The 27,062-nt window shown below is 29.8% G+C and overlaps 4 protein-coding genes and 2 long non-coding RNA genes across 7 annotated transcripts in view; 3 read left to right on the top strand and 3 right to left on the bottom strand.

Moving 5' to 3' along the window:
- Position 1: 1 nt before the first annotated feature.
- LOC132916721 (uncharacterized) lies at positions 2-5,007 on the bottom strand. The gene is made up of 2 exons (XR_009660173.1): positions 3,892-5,007; positions 2-93 (listed from the first exon to the last, which is right to left on the bottom strand). It is a non-coding gene; the product is annotated as an uncharacterized LOC132916721 (long non-coding RNA).
- A 47-nt stretch (positions 5,008-5,054) lies between these two features.
- Positions 5,055-8,429, top strand: LOC132916704 (T-complex protein 1 subunit eta). Its single transcript, XM_060976961.1, has 6 exons — positions 5,055-5,197; positions 5,797-6,057; positions 6,289-6,618; positions 6,701-7,173; positions 7,244-7,513; positions 7,592-8,429. The coding sequence occupies exons 1-6, from the start codon at positions 5,195-5,197 to the stop codon at positions 7,881-7,883; spliced, it is 1,629 nt and encodes a 542-aa protein (XP_060832944.1). The 5' UTR covers positions 5,055-5,194; the 3' UTR covers positions 7,884-8,429.
- A 170-nt stretch (positions 8,430-8,599) lies between these two features.
- On the top strand, positions 8,600-14,263 carry LOC132916707 (thiamin pyrophosphokinase 1-like). Of its 2 annotated transcripts, XM_060976972.1 has the most exons (7): positions 8,600-9,463; positions 9,540-9,641; positions 12,940-13,119; positions 13,225-13,487; positions 13,558-13,662; positions 13,740-13,902; positions 13,987-14,263. In XM_060976972.1, exons 1-7 carry the CDS (start codon positions 8,998-9,000, stop codon positions 14,145-14,147), a joined length of 1,440 nt encoding a protein of 479 aa, XP_060832955.1. In that variant the 5' UTR covers positions 8,600-8,997; the 3' UTR covers positions 14,148-14,263. The 2 variants fall into 2 exon arrangements, with proteins under 2 accessions (XP_060832955.1, XP_060832956.1); XM_060976973.1 differs by lacking the exons at positions 8,600-9,463; positions 9,540-9,641 and adding an exon at positions 12,682-12,792.
- LOC132916710 (mitochondrial protein C2orf69 homolog) lies at positions 10,994-12,439 on the bottom strand. The gene is made up of 5 exons (XM_060976979.1): positions 12,086-12,439; positions 11,885-12,009; positions 11,663-11,813; positions 11,349-11,592; positions 10,994-11,257 (listed from the first exon to the last, which is right to left on the bottom strand). Exons 1-5 carry the CDS (start codon positions 12,212-12,214, stop codon positions 11,055-11,057), a joined length of 852 nt encoding a protein of 283 aa, XP_060832962.1. The 5' UTR covers positions 12,215-12,439; the 3' UTR covers positions 10,994-11,054.
- Positions 14,264-17,143: 2,880 nt separating the features above from the next.
- The window catches only part of LOC132916702 (V-type proton ATPase 116 kDa subunit a 1), a 56,430-nt gene continuing 46,511 nt past the window's right edge, over positions 17,144-27,062 (top strand). The window contains exon 1 of the mRNA XM_060976942.1: positions 17,144-17,319. The gene's annotated coding sequence lies outside the window, so the exon portion shown is untranslated. The remainder of the gene's footprint in view (positions 17,320-27,062) is intronic.
- LOC132916727 (uncharacterized) lies at positions 18,974-19,846 on the bottom strand. The gene is made up of 2 exons (XR_009660179.1): positions 19,341-19,846; positions 18,974-19,192 (listed from the first exon to the last, which is right to left on the bottom strand). It is a non-coding gene; the product is annotated as an uncharacterized LOC132916727 (long non-coding RNA).

Here is a 27,062-nt window from a genome sequence, read left to right as displayed (position 1 = left end):
CTCAAATTTTTCCGATGCCTCTCGTACAGTGGATATAAATTCTTGTTCGAGATATAACTTGCAAATGTCCGCTACTGCCGTCTGTTTTTCGTCCTAGCAAGAATATACCTTTTGCCCATTAATTCAATTCCATCAGATTTTTAACATTATGATGGCGATCTGCTTGGTTAGTTTCCCTAAATGATCGATACGCGAATGTTCCACGGATGATTTCACATTGCACCAATGTGAAATATTTCACAAATGAATTAGTACACGTACATATGTATTCAATAAAGTATTTGCTACCAAAAGAATTCGCACGTCAATGTATATGAAGATCACGAAAGACGATTACACGACAAGCTCGTTTTTCTTGAATTTCCGATTTTAATATCGCTTCACGACGAATTTGACTATGACAACACGATCGTGAAAGTGAAAACAAGCCCAAAGGCGTAACGAGATCTTGGCAAGGTTATAATACATATAAAGAGGGATGGGTAAGTCAAGCCGGAGTGGATACACTGATAAAAGAAGGAAAGCAAGCGAAGAAGATCCAGATACAGTGAAGGGTGTAAATTATAAATTCATTAGAACAACGGAAAGGAAAGAAGGAAGTTAGGAATAGCGCAGATAAGATATGAAAACACAGAAAGGTGAAACGTGATAGCTGAAAGAAGATGTGACCTCTAAGGAAACAGATACGCTAAGACATCTATCTAGTGCAAGATTGTAGAAAAACAGAGGGAGAAATTAGCATAGAAGACGATGCGGAAAGTAGAGGTGGTGAAAAAAGGAAAGGTGTGGATAGAGGATTTTAGAATTCAGAATTTTAAACGAAAAAGGTTAAAGATTCGCGAACCATGCAATATCATGTGGATTACGATTACACTACTAGCCATTTCAAACGCTGATAACAACCTTTTTAATCTGTTAACTGCGAACTTTAGTATCAAAAATACCTCACGGGGTGCGCAGATAAAATCAAACAATGAGTATAGACGTTAAGCGCAGTTAACTGGTTAAATACCTGGTTATCAGGGGATTAAAAAAGATATCATATTCTAATTTTATCTAAGGTTTAGAAGCACAGTTTATATCTCTTTCTTACACCTCTTATTTATACTTATTACAATATATTTATATCTATTACGGCATTGATAGACTGCTTATAAGCAAGGTGTTTGCGTTTGAATGGATTATTATTATGAATTAGCATCCTTGCGATTAGCGAAAATCGTGAAAAGACTAGAAATGGAAGAAATTGTTACACTGCGTTTTAATGATCCATACAACAGACTGCGTCGATTCAATCTTTTTATATTCGCAATATTTTCCAAAAGACAAAGCTAATCTTTAACTTTTTGAATGACATTTAGTAATTACCCAAAACATACAAGTGCTTTTGGCAAGTGTTAATATTATCTTTTATTAAGATAGAAATATGATTTATATATATATATTAATATATATTTCATAACCGATAGTTCTAATATATATAATATATATTTAATTAGAACCATCGATATGCATATATACAAACATTACGACTCGATCTAATAGATCTGATAGATTTACCTGTTAAAAGTAAGTAATAATTTTCGGACACAAGTGCTTCGATTAGAAACTTGCTTTTTATAGAAAATTTAATGTAATTAGTTTATACTAATACATTGATACCTATTGTATGCTTTCACTTAAGATGATAAAGCTAACTTTGAAATCTTTGAAACATTTCGAAATCTTTAAAAAAGACTCGCACAATATCCAATGTTACTGGACATTAATTCATTCTGCCATGAGAAATTCTTTTCCACGTTCAACTTCGTTACGTTCGATATTCTGCGTATACATGTACGCAAGTACGTATACTAAACAATGGGTTGTAAAAAATGATTTTACCGATTATATTAAAACGTTCTGAAAGAAAACATACTATTGCATTCTGTATAAAACAAGTGACATTGAAAGAGTTAAGAGAATATTGGTAAATAAATGAGCAAGATCTAAAAAAACACCTAAATAATATATATATATATATATATATATATAAATTTTATCTTGTTATTTCGATTCCCTTAATCAATATATGTACTTTGCTTCTAATATTCTCTCTAACCGTGTATACTTCCCTTGAACTTTAAGGCAATTTTCATACATGAACGTTTCATGATAGTAGGATTGAACGTTATACATTAGCTTCAGCCCAATGACCACATAAATTAACGTTCGTATACGTGATTGTGTTAAAAATACTTGCTAGCGCTAGATTAAACTCATTCCCAGTCTCGAGTACACATTATGTACGAAAGTACACATTTTTTTCTCTTTTCATCCACATTACGTTAAATTATGAATTTTTACATCGCGTTAAAATAGTAAGGAAAATTATTTGTAAGAATACGAATAAATATACAAGATATTTTTACACAATTTAATATTTTTTATCGATTTTAAACGATAAAATAATAATAAATAATATTAAATAATATTAAATAATATTATTATTTTATCGTTTTCTTAATACTCGAGACAATATTACTTTTTTATAATTTATTTTAATAAATCTAGATGCATGTTCAACAATTTATATAATTTTGAAAACACTTGAGAAAAATACAGTATTTATTTGTACAGCTGACTTTGTTTATCAGATTGGCTGTTATTCCATCTCGAAATGATGATATCGCTTGAACGATAAACATGATAAGTATTTCGTATTTGCTCGTAATAAGGAGATTGAAATTGGCACGTCCTCCGCGAAAGTAAGCTAGCCAAAAATTGTCAAAATTCTACAATTTCTATTATTAAGAAATAAATCAAATTGCCATACTATTATCGTTCGCGCTACATGTATCAAACTTCTTTATAGTATATGATTTCAGTAGTTTTTTTCTTACGCTTTCTAATGCAAAAAATGCTCAAAACAGACAAAATTTGTTTTACATAACGATACGAAACTAAAGTTTCGTTAATTTCATTGCTGTTCGTATCTATTACTTCATTCTTAGTTAAAATAAAACACAGCTAATTTATTTATAACAGCTAAAATACAGCTTATTTGTGTACTAGATACGATTATATATTAAATTACGTATTACCTGCCTACCGCACTCAAGTATAAATACGAGGACAAACGAAATATTTATTCATCTTAAAGAAATAGTACATGTATATATGAGAGCAAATATAAAATTTGTAATAACTTAAAATTTTTAACTGAAAATGTACTAAACGCACTGTTATATAAATTAACTCGATATTCATTGTGATAGCCACTTATTATTATCATTTTATTGTAACACGTATTAAATAATTGAAATGATAACGGTAATGAAAGCAAAACGAAACAATAAAAATGGCGCGACTGCAGAGCTATGAAAGCGCTATGCAATATTTTAATAAGACAAAAAGAAACTATCGAAATAAATACAGCGACAACACATGTAACCGCTTACTTACTACTCAAGATCCATCAGATTCAAGATTTCACTATTAACTACTAAAAGTTAAGAGAATACCTAGTCAAAGCTTGTCCGTTAAAATTTTAAACATATCGATTTTTTATTGGCTCGTCGTCCTCAGGTGGGAGTGATTTTACGCATGTGCAATGATATAACGTCAGCATCTTACATTCAAGATGAATACAGTACAAGTACTGTGTTACATAGTTCATGTAACTCACATCCTTGGCACGTTGAATTTTCTACCACCCTTAATATTAGTGCACGTAAATATCAATTTAAAAATGTATAAAATCATTTTAGGGACGACAAAAGTGAAAAACTACAACACACACACAATTATATATATAATGTAAAAATCACATTTAGAAGGATAAGCATATGGAATTATATTCGGGAGATGCGATACAAATTCTTTAAGTTTTAAATATTTATTTGCTTTTACCTCGACAATAAAATTATCTTGTTCCGAAACGTACACGAATATACGATTTCGTTGAATTACACTTAAAGTTAATAGTATCGCGCAACACAAGATATACACTTTTTAGAATTTTATCGTTAATTGCTGTCAGAATTGTCAGAAACTTGCGCGCCTCGCTTAAAAGCTCTAACACGACTAGATTAATTTCAGCGCTTACACTGGTCACTCAGGGCGCAGATTATGTAGGTGGTTGTATCGGCATTAGATGTACATATATATATAAAAGCATCCGGTCGAAACTTACAAAGCGAATGCTTACAATGTTTAAAAATAAATATGCGGTAAATGTTGGACCCCAGTTTCTATTCGTGTAATCGGATCACGAATTACACCCACGCCCTCCCAACCCCAACACTCCCCTTCGTACTGTTGACTGGTACCAGACTGTCAGCTGCTGACTCCAAATCTTGCGGTTTTCGTCTGCTTTTTGATGAACGAGCGAAATTTTCTCTTTGTTTAAATCAACGCCATCTGTCGCTTGTTTTAAAAAAGCTTACTAAAAGCTAAACTAGTGGAATGGTAATATTTATTACTTTATATATATTACTGTTAGGTAAAATAAAAGGCATACATGATATAACATTAAAAGATTGAAGCAAGACTAGAAAATACATTAATGTTATTACATAGATGTTATTTATTTTAATCATAGTTATCGTAAAAAAATTACGCTTCCAAAGTAGCATGAAACTTTTGCTATTAAAACGTTAATACAAGAATATGTATATACGTATTACGCTGTACTCGAAAACAATAATTTTGTACAAATTTCGTTTAAACGATTTCGAATATTCGACCTTTTGTGATGAAGGTTATGTTGTAAAATATTAAAAACTAATAAAAGTAAAAAGCCGAATTATCATCTACTTTTTTCATTACTTTGTTATATTTCCTATCCATTATTAAATCACAAAATGTTACATAGTTAGGAATACAGTTAAAGTAATTGCATCAATATATACGTATTAAAATGTATACATATACATACTCCAACTTATGTAATATATTTATTTTATTTTTATGTAATTATCCATTTCAAAAATTATAATTTAAATTATCTCAAATATTAACAGGTTTAAATTCGAGATTTTTATTGGTCAGCCATTTTTTATGAAGCTACTTCCGTTACGTGTGAATGATACCTAACGCTTGTATCCTAGTAGAATCATCTCGAATACTATTTACAGGTTACTGAAGTAACTTTACTCAAGCACAGTGACTAAAATTTTAAGAAACTGAAAATTTATAACGTAGGTTTATAAAAATGGTAAGCTGAATAAATTTTTTATTTCAATTACAGAAAACATAAAACTTTTACCAAAAAAATATGAATTTAGATTTATAATTATGAATTTTGTTATAAACTGCTGTATGTTGAAAATTAATATGATTTTATGTCAGCAAAATACAGTTATTTTTAATAATAATGGGGAATTCTATACAAATGAGTTATTAAGCTTAGAATACTAGTAAAGCGAAATACAGAAAAATGAGTATGGCATTATAGCTCTAACCTTATATGGAGATTAATTTCGGCTTACTCCCACAATGAGCATGTGGAAACAATTTGATTAATAGGTGGTGGTATTTCTAAAGTTCCAATAAAAACTGATCAGTTTTATTTACTATAAATATTTAACGTGATAACAAAAGAAAAAAATATTGTTTCTTAATTCATTTGTCTTACTGAAATCTGACAGACATCATTAGTTTTTTGCAGCCATAGTGTCATAAAAGCACATGTACATGTATTAAATATAAAATATTAAAAATGGGAAGATACATGAGAGTACATAATTATTGTTATTATAATCATCATTAACAATGAATATTTAATTCATTCATATATGTGTATTTTTTTTGTAGCAACCTCAAATAATTTTACTTAAAGAAGGCACAGATGCATCACAAGGAAAACAACAGCTAATATCAAATATAAATGCATGTCAAATAATAGTAGATGCTGTCAGAACTACTTTAGGTCCTCGAGGGATGGATAAACTTATTGTTGATCAAAATGGAAAAGCAACTATTTCCAATGATGGTGCAACCATTTTAAAACTGCTGGAAATTGTTCATCCTGCAGCAAAGACCCTAGTTGATATTGCAAAGTCTCAAGATGCAGAGGTAAATAATATGTCATAAATATAAACTCTGTAAAAACTTAAAACGTGATGTAATCAAAATATAACATCACTAGTTAATATACAGAGAACAGTATGTTAAGAACCTATAGACTGGTAACATCTTGAAGATATGTAGTTATCTCAATAATGTTCAAACATTTTATTAAATTATATTCTATATTAAACTCGTAATTGTTTTATACATGTTTCAATTTTATCATTTATATTATAGGTTGGTGATGGTACTACGAGTGTAGTTTTATTAACAGGAGAATTCTTGAAACAAATGAAACCATTTATTGAAGAAGGAGTACATCCACGTATAATGATTAAAGCTCTTCGTCTTGCACTTCAAGTAGCAATTGAAAAAATAAATGCAGTAAGTGTAAAGATAGATAAGTCTGACCAAACAAAACTAGTGGAACTTTTAGAAGAGTGTGCAGCTACATCTATGAGTTCAAAATTAATTCATCAGCAAAAGGAGTTTTTCAGTCGTATGGTTGTAAAAGCTGTCATGATGCTTGATGAGATGTTACCTCTCAATATGATCGGTATTAAAAAGGTAAATTTATTTGAAAGCTAATTTACACGATGTTGTGAAAAATGCTAAGTTACATTTGTTTATTATTGCACATATTATATAGGTTTCCGGTGGAGCATTGGAAGATTCAGAATTGATTAAAGGTGTAGCTTTTAAGAAAACATTTTCGTATGCTGGATTTGAAATGCAACCTAAGAAATATCAAGATTGTAAAATCGCTCTATTAAATATAGAATTAGAACTTAAAGCAGAAAGAGACAATGCTGAAATACGTGTGGATAATGTTATGGAATACCAAAAAATAGTTGATGCTGAATGGCAAATTTTATATGACAAGCTTGACAAGATTCACAAGAGTGGAGCGCAAGTAGTATTATCGAAATTACCAATCGGTGATGTCGCTACGCAATATTTCGCAGATCGAGACATGTTCTGCGCAGGTAGAGTTCCTGAAGAGGATTTAAAAAGGACAATGAAAGCATGTGGTGGAAGTATTCTAACAACTGTACATGACATCAAAGAATCAGATCTTGGTAGATGTGAAGTGTTTGAGGAAAGACAAATTGGAGGAGAAAGGTATTTTAAATGCAACAAATAATCATACGTTAATAATTAATGATTATTATATCAAAATAATTATTTTTAGATTCAATTTCTTCTATGAAGGATCACGTGCTAAAACATGTACATTTATACTTCGCGGAGGAGCAGAGCAATTTTTAGAAGAAACGGAAAGATCTTTGCATGATGCTATCATGGTTGTTAGACGTTTGTTTAAAACAAATGCCTATGTAGCTGGTGGTGGAGCTATTGAGATGGAACTGTCGAAAACATTACGAGACTATTCTCGTGTAATAGCAGGAAAAGAACAACTTTTAATTGGAGCAATAGCTCGTGCACTTGAGGTTATTCCAAGGTACGTATTTTAATTCAACTTTTATTTTAACATCTATAATTTTAATTTTTTAAAAAATAATAATTATATTAATTTCAGACAACTATGCGATAACGCTGGTTTTGATGCAACAAATATTTTGAACAAATTGCGACAGAAACAACATAAAGGCATGCATACTTATGGTGTTGATATCAACAACGAAGACATTGGTGATAATATGTTGGCTTATGTGTGGGAACCTGCTGTAGTAAAAATTAATGCCTTAACAGCTGCAACTGAAGCAGCATGTCTTATTTTATCTGTTGATGAAACTATAAAAAACCCCAAAAGTAGTCAGGATAATGGACCACATGCTCCAATGGGTCGTGGCATGGGAAGACCAATGTAATAATAAATCGCTTTATTAACTTAAAAAAAACATGTGCTAATGTATTGCAAGAATCCGCTTATATCATTACAAATTATTCAACACAATTTTTACATACTTCTTTTCTATATTGTAATATAAGATAAAATGAATTTTAAAGTCTTGTTTCGGGAATAATTCAATATTTTATCGCAAAAATTACAATCAGGACAATATAGTAACATAATATTATGTTTATCGTATTTTATATATGTACAAGTTACAAGAATACCCACTTTTCATTTATAAAATTGTAAGCTATTGATTTAATTGCGAAATTTAATATTAAAAGGAAAAATTCTTTGTATGCTTCACAAAAAATTAAAAGAACATGAAAATATTGTCATTACATTATTGACCTTATAAATGATAACATCAACGATTATGGTAACTACTGCTTATTTGTTATTAAATTTCGCCGTCATTGTATCACGAAATTCACAAATAGGTTTTGATTTAGTTTTAATGTAACATTTTACATTTGCTTAGTATTTTTAATAAAAAGCATTTCCTGTTTCACAAGTTTAAGAGTGTTAGGATAAAAACATAACATAATTTTGTTCATTATCCTTACCTTACATTATCCTTAAAATACCTGTATTCTTAATTTAAATATTTAAACATTTTCACTGTAAGCTTATTCTAGGAATAAAAATTTTCACTAAAAGCTTTTATGAAGAATATCACTGTTACTATAGTAGCAATTAAAATGACAATTATGTTAATATCAATGTTTGTGTTTAATTACGAATCGTTAACCTTCCGAGGCGAAATTCGAACTGTTTCGATAATTGGAGTTGTCGATGACTTGTAGATTTGTAGACAACTTCATTTGTATAACCAGTTTATGATAGATTAATTTTGACTTCATCGAATTCGAAGGAAACAGAATGAGTTACATGCTGTTTGTAAATAAAGCCTGGCGTGAATGGTGTGATTGTTAATTATGAAAAACTTATTTTATGTGAATTTGTTATGAGATATATGAAACATATATTGAAAAAAGAAATTACCCAATTAACATGAACAAAATTTTGATTTAACAAAAAAGTATTGCTTACAACTTTTTTCCAATTAGTATAGGGAATTGGTAAATATGAAAATCGAAAAATTTTGGAAACGTCGATTTTTGCGAAAAAAGTTGAAGTATACGTTAATTTGTGTATTCATAGTTTCTATTATTTTCGTTGCTTATCAGTTAGTTTACTTTAAAAAACTTAATCAAGCGATCGTAGGAAAATACATTAGTGGATCTGTACGAACAACTAATTATAGCGATGGTAAAATGAGTTCAAGATGGAATGAACCATTGCATTCAAAATTACTTCGCGATAAAAGAGGTCGAACTGTATCGTTACATGGAACGCGTGATCAAGATATTTCAAAATACTTGCCAAATGTACGGGGGAAATTTGTTTGTTTTACCTCAAAAGACGAAATAGACTTTTTTAAAATTAATGATAACTACTGTGATTGTCCTTTGGATGGTAGTGATGAGCCTGGTACCAATGCATGTAATAATGGTGTCTTTAATTGTGAACTTTCATCCTCGCAATTTATAGGTATACTTAATAATTTAAATTTTATTATATAATATTTATTTTTCTATTAATGACATTATGATTATTTTTGAACAAGTCCCAATAAAAATACCATCTTATAAAGTTAATGATGGATATTGTGATTGTTGCGATGGATCTGATGAATGGGCTGAAGTTAAATTATCACACTTAAATAATGGTAACTATTTTTATTATGGAAACTATATAAATTTAATTATTTAACAACAATTTGTTTCAGAATCTGGAAGTATTATTTACTATCATACAAAATGTTCAAATAGATGCTAGGAAAATTCAAATTAATATCACAGAATATTTATTTTGTATGGCTTATTATTTAAATTAATATCTCTATATTGTAGATAAAGCATTACAGTGTATCAAAGTTATTTTCTAAAATTTTCTTGTAAAATTTATATATTACTTGTAATATTATATAATATTAAGGGTATGTTACTTAAGTTGTTGAAAAGATATTTCAAAATTTTGTAAAAATATTGTTTAGATGATGCATTAATAATATGTTATAAAATTTTTTATAAAATACATTTTATGTTCATATTAAGTTATCATATGAAAATAATATTTTAGCATTAAAACATATAATGCTACATATATTATCGATATTTATTTTTATATTCACTATACATGCATAAATGGTGAGTTAAAGAGCTAAATGCGATTTATAAAAAGAATATGAATATAAATTATAATTAAAATTTTATATCATCTTGTTACAATTATGGATTTTCTTATTCATTTGTTGTATGAATATACAATTTTTTAATTATACAGGGTGCTACCGGGCGGGTGATACAACCGGGCTGGTGATGATTCTATGTGAAAAAATAAGCCGAAAATATAGAATAAAATTTTTTCATGCGATGCTTTCTTTCCGAGAAAATCAGATTTACTGGAATATATTTAAACTTGGCTAAGTACCGACTAGATATGAGCAAATGAGCAGGAGGTTATTCTACACACGAAAATAAGTTAAAAATAAAATAATGTAAAATCAAATTTTTCAATTTAAAACCTTATTTTCAAGAAAATAAAGTTTAAACATGGTCGATTAAGAACCTGGTCTTGTAAAAGCGCAAGATATATTTTCAAATCTATTTTTTTCAGAGACAGAGCTTCCTGCAGAAAGATTTGTTTTATATTTTCGACTTATTTTTATATGCAGTTTAGCCTCCTGTCGATTATTTATTCCTCTTCAGTCCGGTATTAGCCAAGTTTAAGCATACTTTTCAAATCTTCAAACTTGATTTTCTCGAAAACGGAACGTCATATGAAAAAAATTCATCCTACATTTTCGACTTATCTTTTCACGTAGAGTCATCTTCTACCCGATTGCACATACCTTCAGCCTCTCCCTTATGTGGTAATACAAAATCGATATTTTATACTTAATTCAAATAATTCTATCATAGGCTCTACCATAAAAAAAATTTCTATGAAATGTGATACTGTACTTAAGAAGTTCATATATTTTCGTATCACCTAATTAATGAAATAAAACATCAGAAATCATTATAGGCATTTTCCATTTAATGTTATCACTATAAATAACGTTACTGTGTACATAACATTATTGTGTATAAATCCGAATAGCTTTAAGAACATTAAAATGATTTTGTAAACTTCTTGTCTTATCTGCAAAATGTAAAGTTCGTTTTATAGGAATTCCTAAATTTCGTAAAATATTACAAAAATGGCTTTCTTCTTCACCAATCCATGGACGATGAGAATCTTGAACTTGATATGGCGTAACATGAACATTAACATCTATCCCTATAATAATATATATCAACGTTTAATGTAAAGTTAACAAAGCACTTAATAAATATATTGTAAGGGCTTCAAGCTCAATAAATAGTATTACTTAAGTTTGCAAAAGATTCTAATATGGATTTTTCCACAATCCATGTATCCTTAGAGCCTGCATGTCCACCATCCAACCACCACATGCTTTCAATGAGACGTATAAAGTTATTAATTTCAATATCAGGATCTAATTTATTTTGGTAATAATGAAACTCGTGGAGTAATTGATTTAAAACAATACAACCTTTGCTAAAGCCAATTAATGTTAGTTTTACTTTCTCAATATTCAAGTGAGTAAGTTCCTAGACATCAAATATATTTGTATCAATTAAAAATCATAAATTTACAGTTCATAATTTATAGTATGTATACCTTGTCTGTATTATATATATTAATTCTATTTACAAGAGATTTAAGTAATTCTTGTAAATGTTTTAAAGCATTATGCGTTGGACAAAATACTGGTATACCATATTCTTTTGATGGTACAAAGTTATCAAAATAACTTAACGTTCCTAATACCCTAAAACAATATTGCAGTTAACAATAATAAAAATCAAATATGTCATTTTTAACATAGCTTATAAATATTACCTAGATGGTCGAATTAAAAACACATGTTTTTTAGGAAAGCTAATAGTAAGTATTTTGGCTGTATTTTCTAAACTCCATTCTATATACGTTTTGCTACCTGCATGTTCCATGTTTTCTTGAGTGTCCTATAATAAAAATGTGTTCATATAAATGTTTATATATTGTACTATATTATTGTTTAATATAGTATATTTTATCTACCTGAATATCACCTCCAAAATATAAAAGAACATCCTGACTTGATGGTAATATCGGACGTGAATAAATTATATCATCACATCGACCGATAATTCCGGGAACATTTTTCCAAATCCAAATTTTAGATGACATAATGTTCCGAGATGATTTTATGCAATAAGGTTAGAATGAAAGTAAGTATAATAAATTACATTATTATATTCATCCAATTTGTGAATATAACAAATTACATTATGATATCTCCCAATTTGTGAATATAACAAATTACATTATCGCAAAATTATTTTATAATTCCTTCACAATTATACACATTTGTTTAATGCTAATGTCTACTACATAATAACACGAACATTAGTGCTAAAGAACGGCGGATTTATTAAATGGCTGTAATAATGTAGTTTTATTTGAATTTATATTTTTAACAATTTAGTATTTCAATATAGCTGTTCCTGTTGAATAAAATTTCTGTTACATATACGTAAGACGTGGAATATGATCAAATTTACTTAAGGATTCTATAATTTTTTGTAATGCCAAAGCATATGATCTTTGTATTGCAATAACAAAATAATATGCATTTAAATTTTTATATAAAATGGAGTTAATATAATTATTTTGAGTATAAAACATATGTACGCAAATTATGTACAATTTTAAAAGTACCATTTTGAATTTGAGTTTCGTCGTGAATAAAGTCCAACAATTATTACGTAAGATATAACAAAAATAGAGAACGTCAATTCCAATTTTTATTACGTTTACAGTAAATGTTAAATATTTTAATATTATTTAAATAATCAAAATTATGTGCCTTTAAATTGTATAACGTAACCCAAATCTATACGTATCTTTTTCAGTTCTAAAAAGATATAAATCAAAGCTAGTCATGCACTGTGATTCAAACTTTACAACAGGATCCTCTGTGTGGGATCCTCTTCAAATATTTAATTATCATACACATTACAAGTACGCTGTTGTTATACTGAACAGTCCACTTTATTGGAAAGATAATACTTTACTTCAAATTTGGAAAAGAGGTATGTTTGCTGTGCTTAAAACTAGTTGAATAGCAAATAAAGAAGATTACATATATTTGGCAATCTTTGTTAAAAATAATTCATTCAGAAGCGTATGTTATTCAGCTCAGGTTAATGTTACTGTTGATGGTGGAACGTACAGATGGCTACATTATTTAGAAGAGCAAGGTATTGATTTATTAAATGGAAATAATACTGAATATGTACCAAATTTAATTACTGGTGATATGGATAGTTGTTCTCCTTTAATTCTTGAAAAACTAAAGAGTATGGGCTCAATGATTATTAAAACACCTGATCAAGATCACACAGACTATACGAAAGCTTTGCTTCAATTGGGACAATATGCTAAAAAAGAAGATATAAAGGTAATGTAGAATATTTTATAAGATTTTTTGAGTGAATTATACTCAATAATGATACGATTATTGTTTACAGCTAAATGGAATATACGTGTTTGCAGACACTTCAGGGAGATTTGATCATATCATGGGAAATATTAATACACTTTATAGAAGCGATAAGATTATTGAACATGTACAAGTAATTATTACTTATTTAATTGTAACTTAGATTTATTTTAAGATACTTTCATTTATTAAATTTTATGTATTTTTTAGGTGATTCAAATTGCAAACAATTCATTGACATGGGTTTTAAGACCAGGTCTTCACAGTATAATAATTCCTAAAATTTTGGTAGAAAACAATAGCTGGTGTGGACTGTTACCAGTTGGTGCACCTGTTAACTGTATAATAACAACTGGCTTGAAATGGAATTTAAGTATGTATTGACCAATATAATGAAAGTGATATGTTTGAATCGGTTCAGTATTATAGGAAAAAAAAAATATGTTTCATCTCTTAGACAATGCAACATTACAATTTGGGAGTCTTGTGAGTTCTTCAAATACATATGACAATTGCTCTGAAGTAACTATAAATACAGATTCGCCAGTGATATGGACTATGGGTATAGAACCACTTCAAAAGAGTACAAGTAATTATGAAATATCACAAAATACTTGATGGCATTCTGTGTTAATCGTTTTTCAATATTTTCTGTACATTGGAAAATATATGTTATAGAATTAATAATATTTATAATACTATAATATAATAATATGTACTTGAATATTTTTTAAGGTTGCTGTATATTATATTGCAATTGATCAATTTCTTTATAATAGAGAAAGCTAGACAGATTTCTCTGAATTCAAATTACAAAAATATCAAAGTAGATATTTTTTTATTTGTTCAGCATAATTTATATTTATAAGCTTATAAGGTTTATGGAATGTTGGATATTTTGTATATAAAGTTATAAAGGTTCAAGAGTAATATTTTAAGATTTTGAAACTTTAGAAAATATGTTATGCTTGTTGTTTAAATAACATGTAAAAGAAATGTATATACTAGATATATATATTAGACTCTTTGTTAATAACTCAAGTGGTACATTTGTTCTTTTCAACCATAATAATATATGATTGAAAAGTAGAAAATTTATAAGATAAAAAGTAAACTTTTTAAGTTTATAATTTAATACTAGTGTTTATTACCATGACAAAATTTGCAAAGGTAATTTATAATTGTAATAATTTTAATCTTAATATATTATTGATATTAAACATGTAAATATGTTTGATCATTTTTTAATTTATATGTACTTAATAAAAGCTAAAATTTAATTAAAATAATACACTACAACTCTTTGGTATATTATTTAATTATTTAATAATAATTGATATAAGTAATAGTGTACATATAAAAAAAGATGAAAATTCAAATTTACTACAATAGTTCCTCTTTAATTTGAAAATTCTATTTAAAAGCTGAATTTTTATATGACATAAAATAGAATTGTATTTAAGAATTGTACTTAAGAAAATTATTTGTATAACTGTTATAAAAGATTATTTCAAAGCATTAAATAATTTGTAGCAATCTTGAATCCAGGTAAATTTTCGAAAAGGACAAAGAGAAGGAAAGTTTATATATAAAACCAAATTCTATTGACTATAAATCATGAAATCCAAAATTAGCATTTTCTATATTCCCCTAAATTTCATACTTTAAATTATTAGTAACAGTAAACTATATTTTTGATTTAATACATAATGAAAATATGATAAAATTGACATATTCTTTAAATGTTTTCTATGTTTTATCTTAGTCTTTTCTTTCGAGGTTGTATAACAATTAGGAATATACATATGTATATAATTTGTATATAATATGTATATTGTATATAATCTATAGTAATTAGACATTTGATCAATGATTAGTCAGTCAAAATAATATTAATAAGTACCAATCAATTGAGTGTTTCTCAATTAAATCAAGCATATTGATAACTGCCACTATTTATGAATAGTTGTATGAAATACATTTTTAAATTATGGATTTATGCTTAATAACCATGATAATGTGGTGTAAAAAGAAAAATTGAAAAATTAATGTTATGAAGATCGGAAATTATTAACTGTTTGTGCATATGTATATACGCACATGAACAAAAATGATAATTAGTTATCTTTATTTTGTTTAAAAAATAACAAATTATACTATTGCACATATTAAGATGTAATCAAGTAAATTCTATAATGTCAAAAAGTCAATTCAAAATATGTATTTATTTATATTTATTGTATATAACACATCAATTATAGACTATGGAGTTTGTAATTAAAAAATGTCAATACATAAGTATCTCGAATTTCAATTCTTTGTCATTTAACATTTTTCAGTTTTTAGAATTAATATTATCATTTTATAATTTTTAATCCCATATAAATTGGATAGGAAAGACACTTAATATGTATAACATTTTGCATGTATCTAAACTGTTTATGATTTGAAAAAAACGGCGTGACTGGAATATTTTAAATATGGATAAATATTTAATCACCGGAATAGTTAAAAAATTCAATTATGGCATGATTATTTTCTAAATAGTTATATTCACAACCTTATGTGCATATTATATCCTGTATGTTACAGCTGATAGTCCAGTTTCATAGTTTTGTATGAAATTGTATATACGTATTTACTTTGGAAGAAAACAATCTTTATATACAGTTAATTAATCACAAGAGCAATCGTAGGAACTTTTCATTTCTGATTTATAATCTCCTTATAAAAGTCTTCAATTTTCTTTTTTCAAATTGTTGAGCTCGATGTTCACGATTTATTTGAGCATCATATGTATCTAATTTGAAACCCGTTACTTCAACTGATTTGCTCAATGAAATCCCCAATTAAGTCCTTGACCGAGTCAATGGTTTCCGCAGAATCAATCAATTTGTCCTTTTAGTAGTGTCACCGTTCTTCCGTTGCACTCATAACGCGTTGCATTTAATAGAAGGATGTACTACTACCAGTTTTAACAATAAGCTAGATGAAAGTATGGTAACGATATAAAATTCCCTTCAAATTTTACATCTTCCACTTTTTTGTTTCCCGAAAATCATCACAAATAATTTACTTTCCAGATATTTCAATTTGATGGCACGTAATACATACTAAGAGCTGTATATAAAGAGTAACGAACAGTTTTGCTTATTATTGTCAACTTTACTGTAAATCTTTATATTGGGTATGTGTTCGCGCGCGCGCGCGTACGTGACAAATCTTTATATATATAAAACTGTCTAGAATTCGTCTATTATACTCAAAGAGAGCTGATAGTAACATGTATACTAGCAGTCATAGTTTATAATCTTCATTATTATTTAAAATTATAATAATATAATAAAATTATATTACGACTGGCAATATAATAATAATAATAATATAAAAATTGATGTATAATTTCATTGTATCTACATACATGCATCGTAAAATCAGACACGCACGTGCAGACGCGATTAGTCGAAGCAGGGGAAGCAAACCACTAAAATACGTACTTACGTGCGCGCACACACACACATACATGTCACAACGATCAGCTGTAGCGATGTTTACATTTGTTGGCATCCTCGACGACGGTATACCGCGTGGTGGGGTCGCGGCCACTGGCCAGTTTCTTACGGTCTTTCGAACGGTTGGTATCGTTTTCGTCGTAGTTTTCTTAATCTAATTACTAATCATCACTGCTAATCGTTCGCGTGTTTACGGTGAAAGTTTCACAAAGATATAAAGTGTGGCGTGGTGGATGTGTCAAATGTGTTATCATTGGTCTAATAATCGAAAGAAATCGGTAAGTTGTTGAAATCATTTCTGAGATATCTGAAAATATTTGACGTAAAGCTCATCGTGTAACTAATTGTAAGTACATATATACATTTATTTCAAATGGTTCACTGATATTACATACTATACCATGCGTACTACACTATTACTGATTGAAATACGAAATATTATAAAGACGAGCACCAAGGGTTCTTTAGTATACATATACATACATATATGCACATGCTCAAGTGTATTCTATCTATCGTTCGAATTATCGAATATACATATTGTGTGTTACGTAGTCGTAGTACTAGTCGGTGCAGTCGGTTTTTCGTTACGCGATATCGCGTGGCAGTGCTGCTGCTGCGCTGTTTCGCGGTTTTCGAAACACAAGATATGTGCATCGAACTCTTTACCGTTATCTCATCGCGTGCATTTTCGCATGGCTAACAATCATCGGCAATAACTCCTTGAAAGTACTTAATCTTCACGGACACCACTATATGAGCGTTATTTAATTAGACCTTGGTGATCTTCTATCCTAGGCTATGCGCATATTCTCCATCGATGGTAACTTTTCAATTAGCTTTCGGTCAAGGTGAACCGTGCAGCAAACAATTGTGTCGCTTTGATTCTTCCGTGACGATTTGCGTGCTTTAACAAGAGTAGTGCCGTTTGGCCCGAGTACTGTGCTTTGGTACCAAAATGGTGTCAGACACCGAGTGTAAATAACCTTATGAACGTAAGAATAGACGTACGAGACGAATTGGGTTTATATATCTGTTGCGCCGAAGCCGAAGAAAGCGTTCTTGTGTGTATTAGACGCAGGGGAATAGTTGGTACGCGTTTTGGCAACCGTTCTTACTAGATTTCGCACAGATGTATCGAAAGAAATTTCTGACACGGTTACCTAGATTTTCGAAACGCCAATAATTAATTCATAATAGGTCGTAACGAAAATAATTCTGTTCTAAACATACATTTGTTATTTAATTTTGAATTATTATTTAAATTGTAAATTTGAATTTTTGCTGAATTACGAATGATTAAGTACTTTGTGGAAATTTTAGAGACTTCTAAACTTATTAGTGTGTTATCGTACTAACATTTTAAAGAAATATTTATATATTCATTTTAAACGAATAATTAATATGCGTTGCGTAAGGTATCAGAGACGTAAACACGGGTCCATAAATTTCAATCTTTTAAGTTATTTTAAACGCAGGAGATAATTTTAACAAATCATTATCAAGAATTTGAACGTTACTGCGTCGCGTAGGCTTATGTTGGATATTTGCATTAAGAGATTATTAACATTCTCAGCTTTTTGAAAAATTATATCAATAAGAATGTGTTTTATATAACGTTTACGCAAATTAAATTTTAATGTATGCGTTATATTATATCTAAGCATGGAAATAATTAATATATTATTTAAAATCATTAAGAAATTTCTATTATATGGTACATTTTTAAGATATGACGTTATTTATACTAAATCTTATACTTGTAGGTATATGTATATATTTAGGAGTCATAATCAAAATGAGCGTGAATTAAAAAATATATAAGATAATATAAATAGTTTCTTAATATTAATATTTAATTAATTATTCACAGATATGACTGAGTAGAAATAATATTATCAGAATATGATCTACTACAATCAAATAACTCCATTACTTTTATATTATTTTAATAACTTCATTACTTAAAATATAATTTTTAAATAAACGAAATATGCTTCAGAATCAAATTCTAGGGTTGAAAGTGCATACACAGTTAAATAGTGATAAAAGTAAAATATTAGGGAAGTTCGTATAGCGTGATATAAGAAGTTTTAACTTTTGTCGATGCCGATATAGACGATACAGTTAACCATGAACTGTAGTATATTTCTAAAATGAAACAAGGGTGAACAATGGGTTAAGACATAGTTTATACCTAAACATTCTTATTTTATAGTTATACAGTACATATACATTACATATATGTAGAAGTTACAAAATACTTGGAAAAATATTAATATACAACATGAATGTTAACCTCGTTTCATATAGAAATTAAATGAAATCGAATAAAATATACAATGTTTTTGGGATATATATATATATGAAGTAAACTACACAGTTTTCTTTATTTTTTTTTCTCTACTCTCGCCGTTGCATCGCTCTCTTCACACAGCTCTCTAGTCGACTAATCTGTTCACATTTCGTACCCGCTCATGCTCGTAACTTATAACACATAATGTCATCTTCTTCATGGCAACCTCTAATAACAAAATTCTCTAGGAATATACTAAAATGATATTTTTCCAACAAGTCTCATAACAGTGCTAATGAAATTTCACAATGTTTCGTCTAACGTACACGTAATATGTAAATTTATAAAGGGTGCCTACAGGTGTCGGAATATTTTCACGAGGTTATGTACATGATATGTATATGCATGAGAATATTCTATTGCAGGTGTTGAAATACTTTTTGAGCCACTGTGTATTACTATCGAAGAGTCACGCGAGATGTGTCGTCGTGTGTAACCATTCGCGACAACGAACGAGAACATTATACGAACATGCAAATGAATTGCAGACGGTGTTTGCGTGTAGTTGAAGTACGAAATCTATGCGTGTAAAGTTAGAACGATCGTACGAGTATTTGCGCGCGCGCACGTTCGCGGCCAGCTGTGTGAGAACAAAACTTGGCGCCGTTGTCTTGCATCAGCGATGCTAAAGTAATAAGGCGGTCGTGAATGTCAACATCGTCTAGACAGGCGGTAGAATCTTTTGGCAGGTGGAAAGAGCGGAAAATCTAGGAGCGTCTGACTACAAGACGTTTTTACTAGTCGTATTCCCTTCTTCTCCCCCTTCCTTTTTTAATTAGACATAGAGTCCGCTGTTAATTCACCACCGTCTGCGTCGCGCTGCGTCGCAGAAAACACTGAGATATAAATAAAGTGGATAATATCGATTTTTCCAGGCATAGAGGAATAAAACCGAAGGGTGACCGTCGCAGGAATTGCAATCGATACCACTATCGTGTCAATCATCTGTTCGGACATTTTTACCTGTTAATAATCGTACAAGATTTTCACGCGAATTACATTTTCAGAACACTTACAATAGGAAACTGTCATAAATCATAAACATATTATACGTACTATCTCCCAAAAGTATCCCAACAGCTGCTCATTTTTGACAATATGTAACTGAATTACGGAATTAAAAATTGATAAATATGTAATGATTATGCTCTGTATTATTATTTTACTATTATGCCATGATGAAATTAGGTTTAAGTAAGTAATAGATATGCAATGACATTTGCGAGAATAAATCAAAGGAGATACTTTCAATTTTATTTTAAACTTTATTTAATATATATATAATTGTAATAATTGTGGCTTACTACAGATCTAATGAAGTTTCAAATTACTTTATTCAAACTTCTATAGTATCGTATATATTTTTAAAAGATTTCTATAGATTTTCAAATCCTTTCGTGAACCACTGTTCATAATGTATGGGTGAACGAGAATAAGTCTCTCGTTGTCGATTAATCAAACTCTGTTCGATACTGCGGAACTCGGCGAATGAAATCCTGTAATTTTCATGATAATCATAGACTTGGACAACTTTGATGTTGTGGATAAGATGAAACGAAGGAAATAGGGAAAATGTTGTCTGGAGAAAGTGAAGTTTAAATTGTAAAGAAAGAGTATATTTTAATAATTAGTGTTTCTTTTCGATACATGTACGTTCTGCAGGAATTTGATAAATTTTATTTATGAAGAGATCAAAACTGGAAAGGGAAACGTTTAAAAATATGATGTTTTAGTAAATACCGAGTCATTTATCACTGCTTTAAATGTTGTTATATCACGAAAAGTTACTTTTTCTTCCTCTCGAAGAATTTTTTCCATTCACAACGATTAATCTTCTTCTTTATTTAATTTAAATAGAACACAGTTGTCATAATATATATTCACAAATGTTTCGTATAAAACATTTAATGATATTTCATAATGTTCCGTGTAACACACATAACATATTCGTAAAATGTGTGTATCTACAAGTGCTGAAATACTTTCGCGAGACTGAGCAAATACATAGAAATAAAAAAACGAGGAGCATTACCTTCGTACTATCAGCACATGTCCCAATATTTATGTTTATCGTTGATGAGGTTAGGTTGGGGTTAGGTTAGGTATTCAAATGTATACATTTCTAAGTGTATAATTCTTACTTTACGATAAATATTGCTTAAATGAATTTATGGATTTCAATTTATTCGTCTCATAAGAATCATAAAGATATTATTTGAATATTCGCTTCAATATAGAATATTCCGTGCTACCCAAAATGCATTATCGGATGAACTTGGTAATACCACGGGCGAGTAGATAACACGCGAGACACGATTTCCAGACTGAAGTTGGTTCGTTTGCGTAGTTAGTTTCACCGTTCGATATTTCGATTTGAAATTACCGGAATCTGGACTATCGAATAAAAGCGGTCTTCAACTCGATTGCAAATAGTTAAAGACGGTCGTTGCATATTTTCCATACCTTGCATCAATAAGCAACACTTCTCGTCTTGTTTCCTGTTTCTCGTGAGACGATTGATATGCACGAACGCGTTTAGATGAAGCATATTTTTTTTAATCCTTAATCGTTTCTCGCGTAATACACTAGAGCACAAATGCGATGGAGAAAAACGTTACATGGTATCGATAGTTGATCACTTGGAATATCATTAATAATGTATTTCAATTTTGCTGTATAATAAACATACGTAGTGAAATTTTCTCAGTATTTCGCGATATCTTTTCTGTACTTTATGAAACCGAATACAACCAATCAGATGAATGTTATAAAGAAAAGTTAAGAATAAGAAGTTGTGTAACGACGTTTCAACAGATAATTTCTTTTATGGAATTCACCTGTTCGGAATATGCAGTCAGTGACAAAAGTCTATCTACGTCCTAAAAGTATAAAATATTATGATAAGAACATCAACTCTACGAATCTTTTGGACATGTTAAGACATATGTATGTATATTGTTAAAATAATAAAAAACAATTTATTCGCTGTCATCTTTATTAAGGGAATGGAAGTAAAAAGATATAAAATACAATGTTATAAAAATTACATACATTTGTGATACGTATGTGAAATCTTAAAAACAATGGGCTTAATTAAATAATTATATTAATATCTTGTATTTTATGCTGCTATCGAATTTTACTAGAGTGGCGAAAATCTGATAATTAAACTGTGGATATTTATGTAAATTTATATTTTTATAAACACTACTGAAAAAATAAAAACTAAGAGGTTAAGCGGCATTTCATCTGTATGGTATATTATACGTGTCAGGATGTTCCGCATAAAGTGGACAAGCGACTAGTGGATGATCGATACGTACAAAAAAAAGCTAAAAATGTAGGATAAAGTTTTTCCATTTAAGAATTTCTTACGGAATATGTAAAACTGTGTATTGCATAAAAATGAAATTAGTTATAAAAAGAAATGTGAGTAAGTTGGAAAAAGGATAAATGGTAATCAGATACGACAAAATAATGTTTTTTTGTACATTGTTTAACATTCCTAATCTTCTTCACATTCGCAAACGCAAGATCTTACGAATTGATTTTTATGCAGATCATAGCAGGAGATATCTCGCATTCTAATAAAAAGGCACACACGAGCTATCTCATCCAAAGCCTCGCACGAACATTGAGACATTTTCAGACAATGCGATGTATTTCGTCTTCCGATGCGAATTTTATTCTACATTTTATTTTCACACGTAGGATCACACGTTGAACACCATACGCTTGGTACCCTATATGTATTTGTATATTTATGTATAATCTTTGGTTACGTATTACAGTAGTTGTACATAGTATAGTAGCACTCGGTAATATGTATGCACATATATATATATATATATATATATATATATATATATATATATATATATGTGTGTTTTACAATTTAATATCGTATATGTAATTACAACTTATAGATTAGCTAACTGAACGCGTGCTCTTCGCATTGTACGCGGAAACTTGTTGCAACGGAAAACATTCTTGTATTCCATTGCCTCGTGCACGTACAATATACATCGTACACGACCACCAGGTGGCGCCAATACATCACAATCTACAAATGTTAACAATTACATATACAACAATGATAAGGAGTATTGCATTTTAGATATTTTATATAATCTTGCATATCGTATTTAAATTTTAAACAATAGACAGTAAAACTAGATTACTTGAATATCTTTATACTATAGATATGTAGAATGTCAATAGGCGAAGACGTTGCTTTATCTTGCATGACATCGAATGGAAAATTAAGTTCTGATAAAAAACTCGTTTCGTTCGCGTGTTCGTTATGTTTCACTTTTCTTACTCTCATAAAATTTTATCCACACGCGATTCGGTCTATGTCATAGTTAATACTGTATCACTGGATTTCTTCAATAACTGTTTAGTAATTCTAGGTTTCTATGGATGGCTGCATTTGTGACGCTCCAGACAACGTCGAGCATTAATCTGACACTGAGTTTGGTTTGGAATCTTTATTGAATCTATATTAGAATCTAGAATTTTCAAATTTGAATTACTGGCAGTTCAGTACATAGCTGAGTTCCGTAATTCCGCACTGACTTCAGGATAACTTTGTAGATATTTAATTTGTCGTATGGTGATAGTTGAGTTTTCCTACTAATAAACCAGTAAATTTTACGTAGTTCGATATGCAGCTCTTCCCGCTTAGTTTTTATATGCTCTTCTCATTATATTAACCTCCTGTTCAAATGCATTTCAAGGCACATACCGGACTCTACAAATGGCAAAAGTTGGCCATACAACTTGACACTGGGACAGCTCCCTTCTCTTCTAGCAAAAGTGATATGCACAGAGTTTGTTTCATTGGCTTATATTTGCCACGTATTCAGTCAGCCTTGTGTATGTCTCTAATTCCTTTCTCAAACATTTTAGATGCTACCTTCGGATCTCGGTTAATTGCGAGTATTGCTATATCATTGGCGATCGTAGCTACCGTGATATTTCTTCGTATAGATAAATCCGCGTGTACAGCGTGTACAATGTACAATATACAACATTGGCTCAAATAACCTCGTGACACTTCAGATATGATGGGATAAGATTTCGATAGCTTATGGTCATGTTCGTGGCATATGTAAAATCGTCTATTACTTAAATGCGATTTCAAAAGTAAAAAGTACTAGAAAGTATTAGAATTATTTAAATTTTCTAAGGTAGAAAGAGATGGCAGACTTTTAGACGGAAACTTGTAGTACGTTTAGGACGACTGTTCGACGGTACGTCTTTTCCTCTAGCGCGTTTGAGATTACATACGTTATAGGCTCTATTGATTTGTTCAACTGGTAAGTGATTATTTTTAAGATCAAACATATGGACAATAAATCGTCAAATAAAATTACATTACGAAAAAGCTCGCACCAAATGTCCAATCATTCCAACGGCGCATTACCCAGATATTTATTGTTTAATAATATTAAGTTCCAAAAGTTTTTTTTCTCTTATAAGGAAATAATAGATGCACAACATTTTTTGTTTTATATTATTTTATTGAATTATGTATGATCAGAACATGTTCTATTGGAACAAAATGTTGTGTATTTATTATTTTCTTATAAAACGAAAAGAATTTTTGGCTCGACCTAATATATATATATATATATATATATATAGATAATACCTGACGATCTTAAAAATGAAGATGTAGTAAATCAAATACGAATACCTGTGATGTGAGAATGTTTGCGTAATTTGGTAAAATATATAAAATGTTATGTTATGATAACAAGTTAAACGGTTTCTAATAAATAAAAATGTGTGCTTCTCTCAACAAAGAAAAAGATACAAAGGGGATTCGTCGCTTCATCAGTTATGAAACCCTATATACAATCTGGAGGCTGAACTTTATATTTATATATATTCGGTTTGTCCAAAAGAACAGAAAAACACAACATTATCAAAAGATCGTGTCATAATTAAGTACACGTCAGCATAAAGTGACTTTGAACTTACTCGGTATCTATATCTACGCATAGTATGTGCATATAAAATGTGTGTGTGTGTGTGTGTGTGTGTGTGTGTGTGTGTGTGTGTGTGTGTGTTCGAGCCAATCTTAAAAAGCATTGCTCGTGATATCGAATAAGGTTTAACTGTGCGAAAGATTAATCTATGACAAGAGGAAGCGGAGCTTTTAGCGAGAGTCTAGTGAAGTAAGTTTAACGTAAGAAAAAACGGTTGTCCGAAAGCTTTCTTGGCTTACGCAACCCAAAACCGTTAAAGACGTATATATGCATGTATGTATCAGAACGATGCATATGGAAGAATTGTTGAGCATGCAAAGTTTTAAAAAAGGTTCGCAACACCATACAGTAGCGGACAAAAGTTTAAGACGAAATGGAAGAAATAAATAATTGATTTACTTTCCATAAAAAATATAAATACGGTGTTCTACTTTTGGTATTAACTAATTGTACATTTGTTTGTACACTTAGAAAAAAAATTTCATTTTGATATTTTGCTCAATAGCTAAGTTATAAAAAAGGAACGAAATCTGTATAATATTTCGTCGGTCAAAAGTTTAAGACTATACAAAAAATATTAATTTTTGGTTAAAAAATATACACAATTTTTGTTTAAATTCAATATTTTGTTCAATATCCGTTATTTCTTATCCCTTCGGTACATCTTCTTGGCATAGAATCTATTAATTTTTTATATTAATCTACCGTAATATTATTCCAGGCTGTTTCAATCGTAGAGTAAAGTTCATTTAAATTTTTCGGTTTATAACCTTGTACTGTCTTTTTTATGATGCTTCACAAATTCTCGATTGGGTTAATGTCTGGTGATTGCGACGGCCACGGCAGCACGGTGATATTTTCTTCTTGAAAAAACTGTTTCACAACCCGAGCCGTGTGCTTCGGATCATTATCATTTTGAAAAATAAAATCATCACTCATATTGTTGCGTGCAAAAGGTAACATTGTGTTCTTGAGTATGTCCTTGTATTGAAAACGGTCCATAATTCCATTGATACGACATATCGGACCAGGGCCGCTTCGAGAAAAACACGCCCACACCATAACGTTGCCACCACCATGTTTAAGAGTTTTTAAAACGCACTGTGTTTTCAAACTTTCGCCAATTCGACGTCTAACGTACCGTATCCCGTCAGAACAGACGCGATTGAATTTCGATTCGTCAGAAAACAATACCTTTTGCCAATCTTCACTTGTCCAATGCTTATGAGCTTTAGCAAATGCAAGTCGTCTTTTTCGATTCCTAGAACTCAGCAGTGGTTTCTTTTGGGGTTTTCGTCCTCTTAAGTTAAAGTCTTCTAATCTTCTCCTAACAGTTCTAGCACTAATTTGTGTATCGTTTTCATAGTTTATCTCCGCAGCAATATTATTTGCACTACGAAAACGATCCTTTTCGCTCAATCGATGAATCCGGCGATCCATTTTCGGTGTTGTTTTCCGTGGTCTTCCGTTTTTCGGTTGATCGCAATACATGCCTGTCTTTAAACATTTATACCAAGCTTGTTTACAAGCTGTTTCTGACCTGTTCACTATATTTGCTATTTCGGTGAAGGTTTTACTTTGCTTTCGCAGCCTTACGATTTGTTCCCTTTCGTTTTCAAGTAAATTCTTTGATTTACCCATAGTCTGTTCCTACCTAAATGAATTTTAA

This window comes from Bombus pascuorum, chromosome 2 (assembly GCF_905332965.1).
Source record: "Bombus pascuorum chromosome 2, iyBomPasc1.1, whole genome shotgun sequence".
NCBI classification, from domain to species: Eukaryota; Metazoa; Arthropoda; class Insecta; order Hymenoptera; family Apidae; genus Bombus; species Bombus pascuorum.
This window is presented reverse-complemented; position numbering and strand designations above follow the sequence as displayed.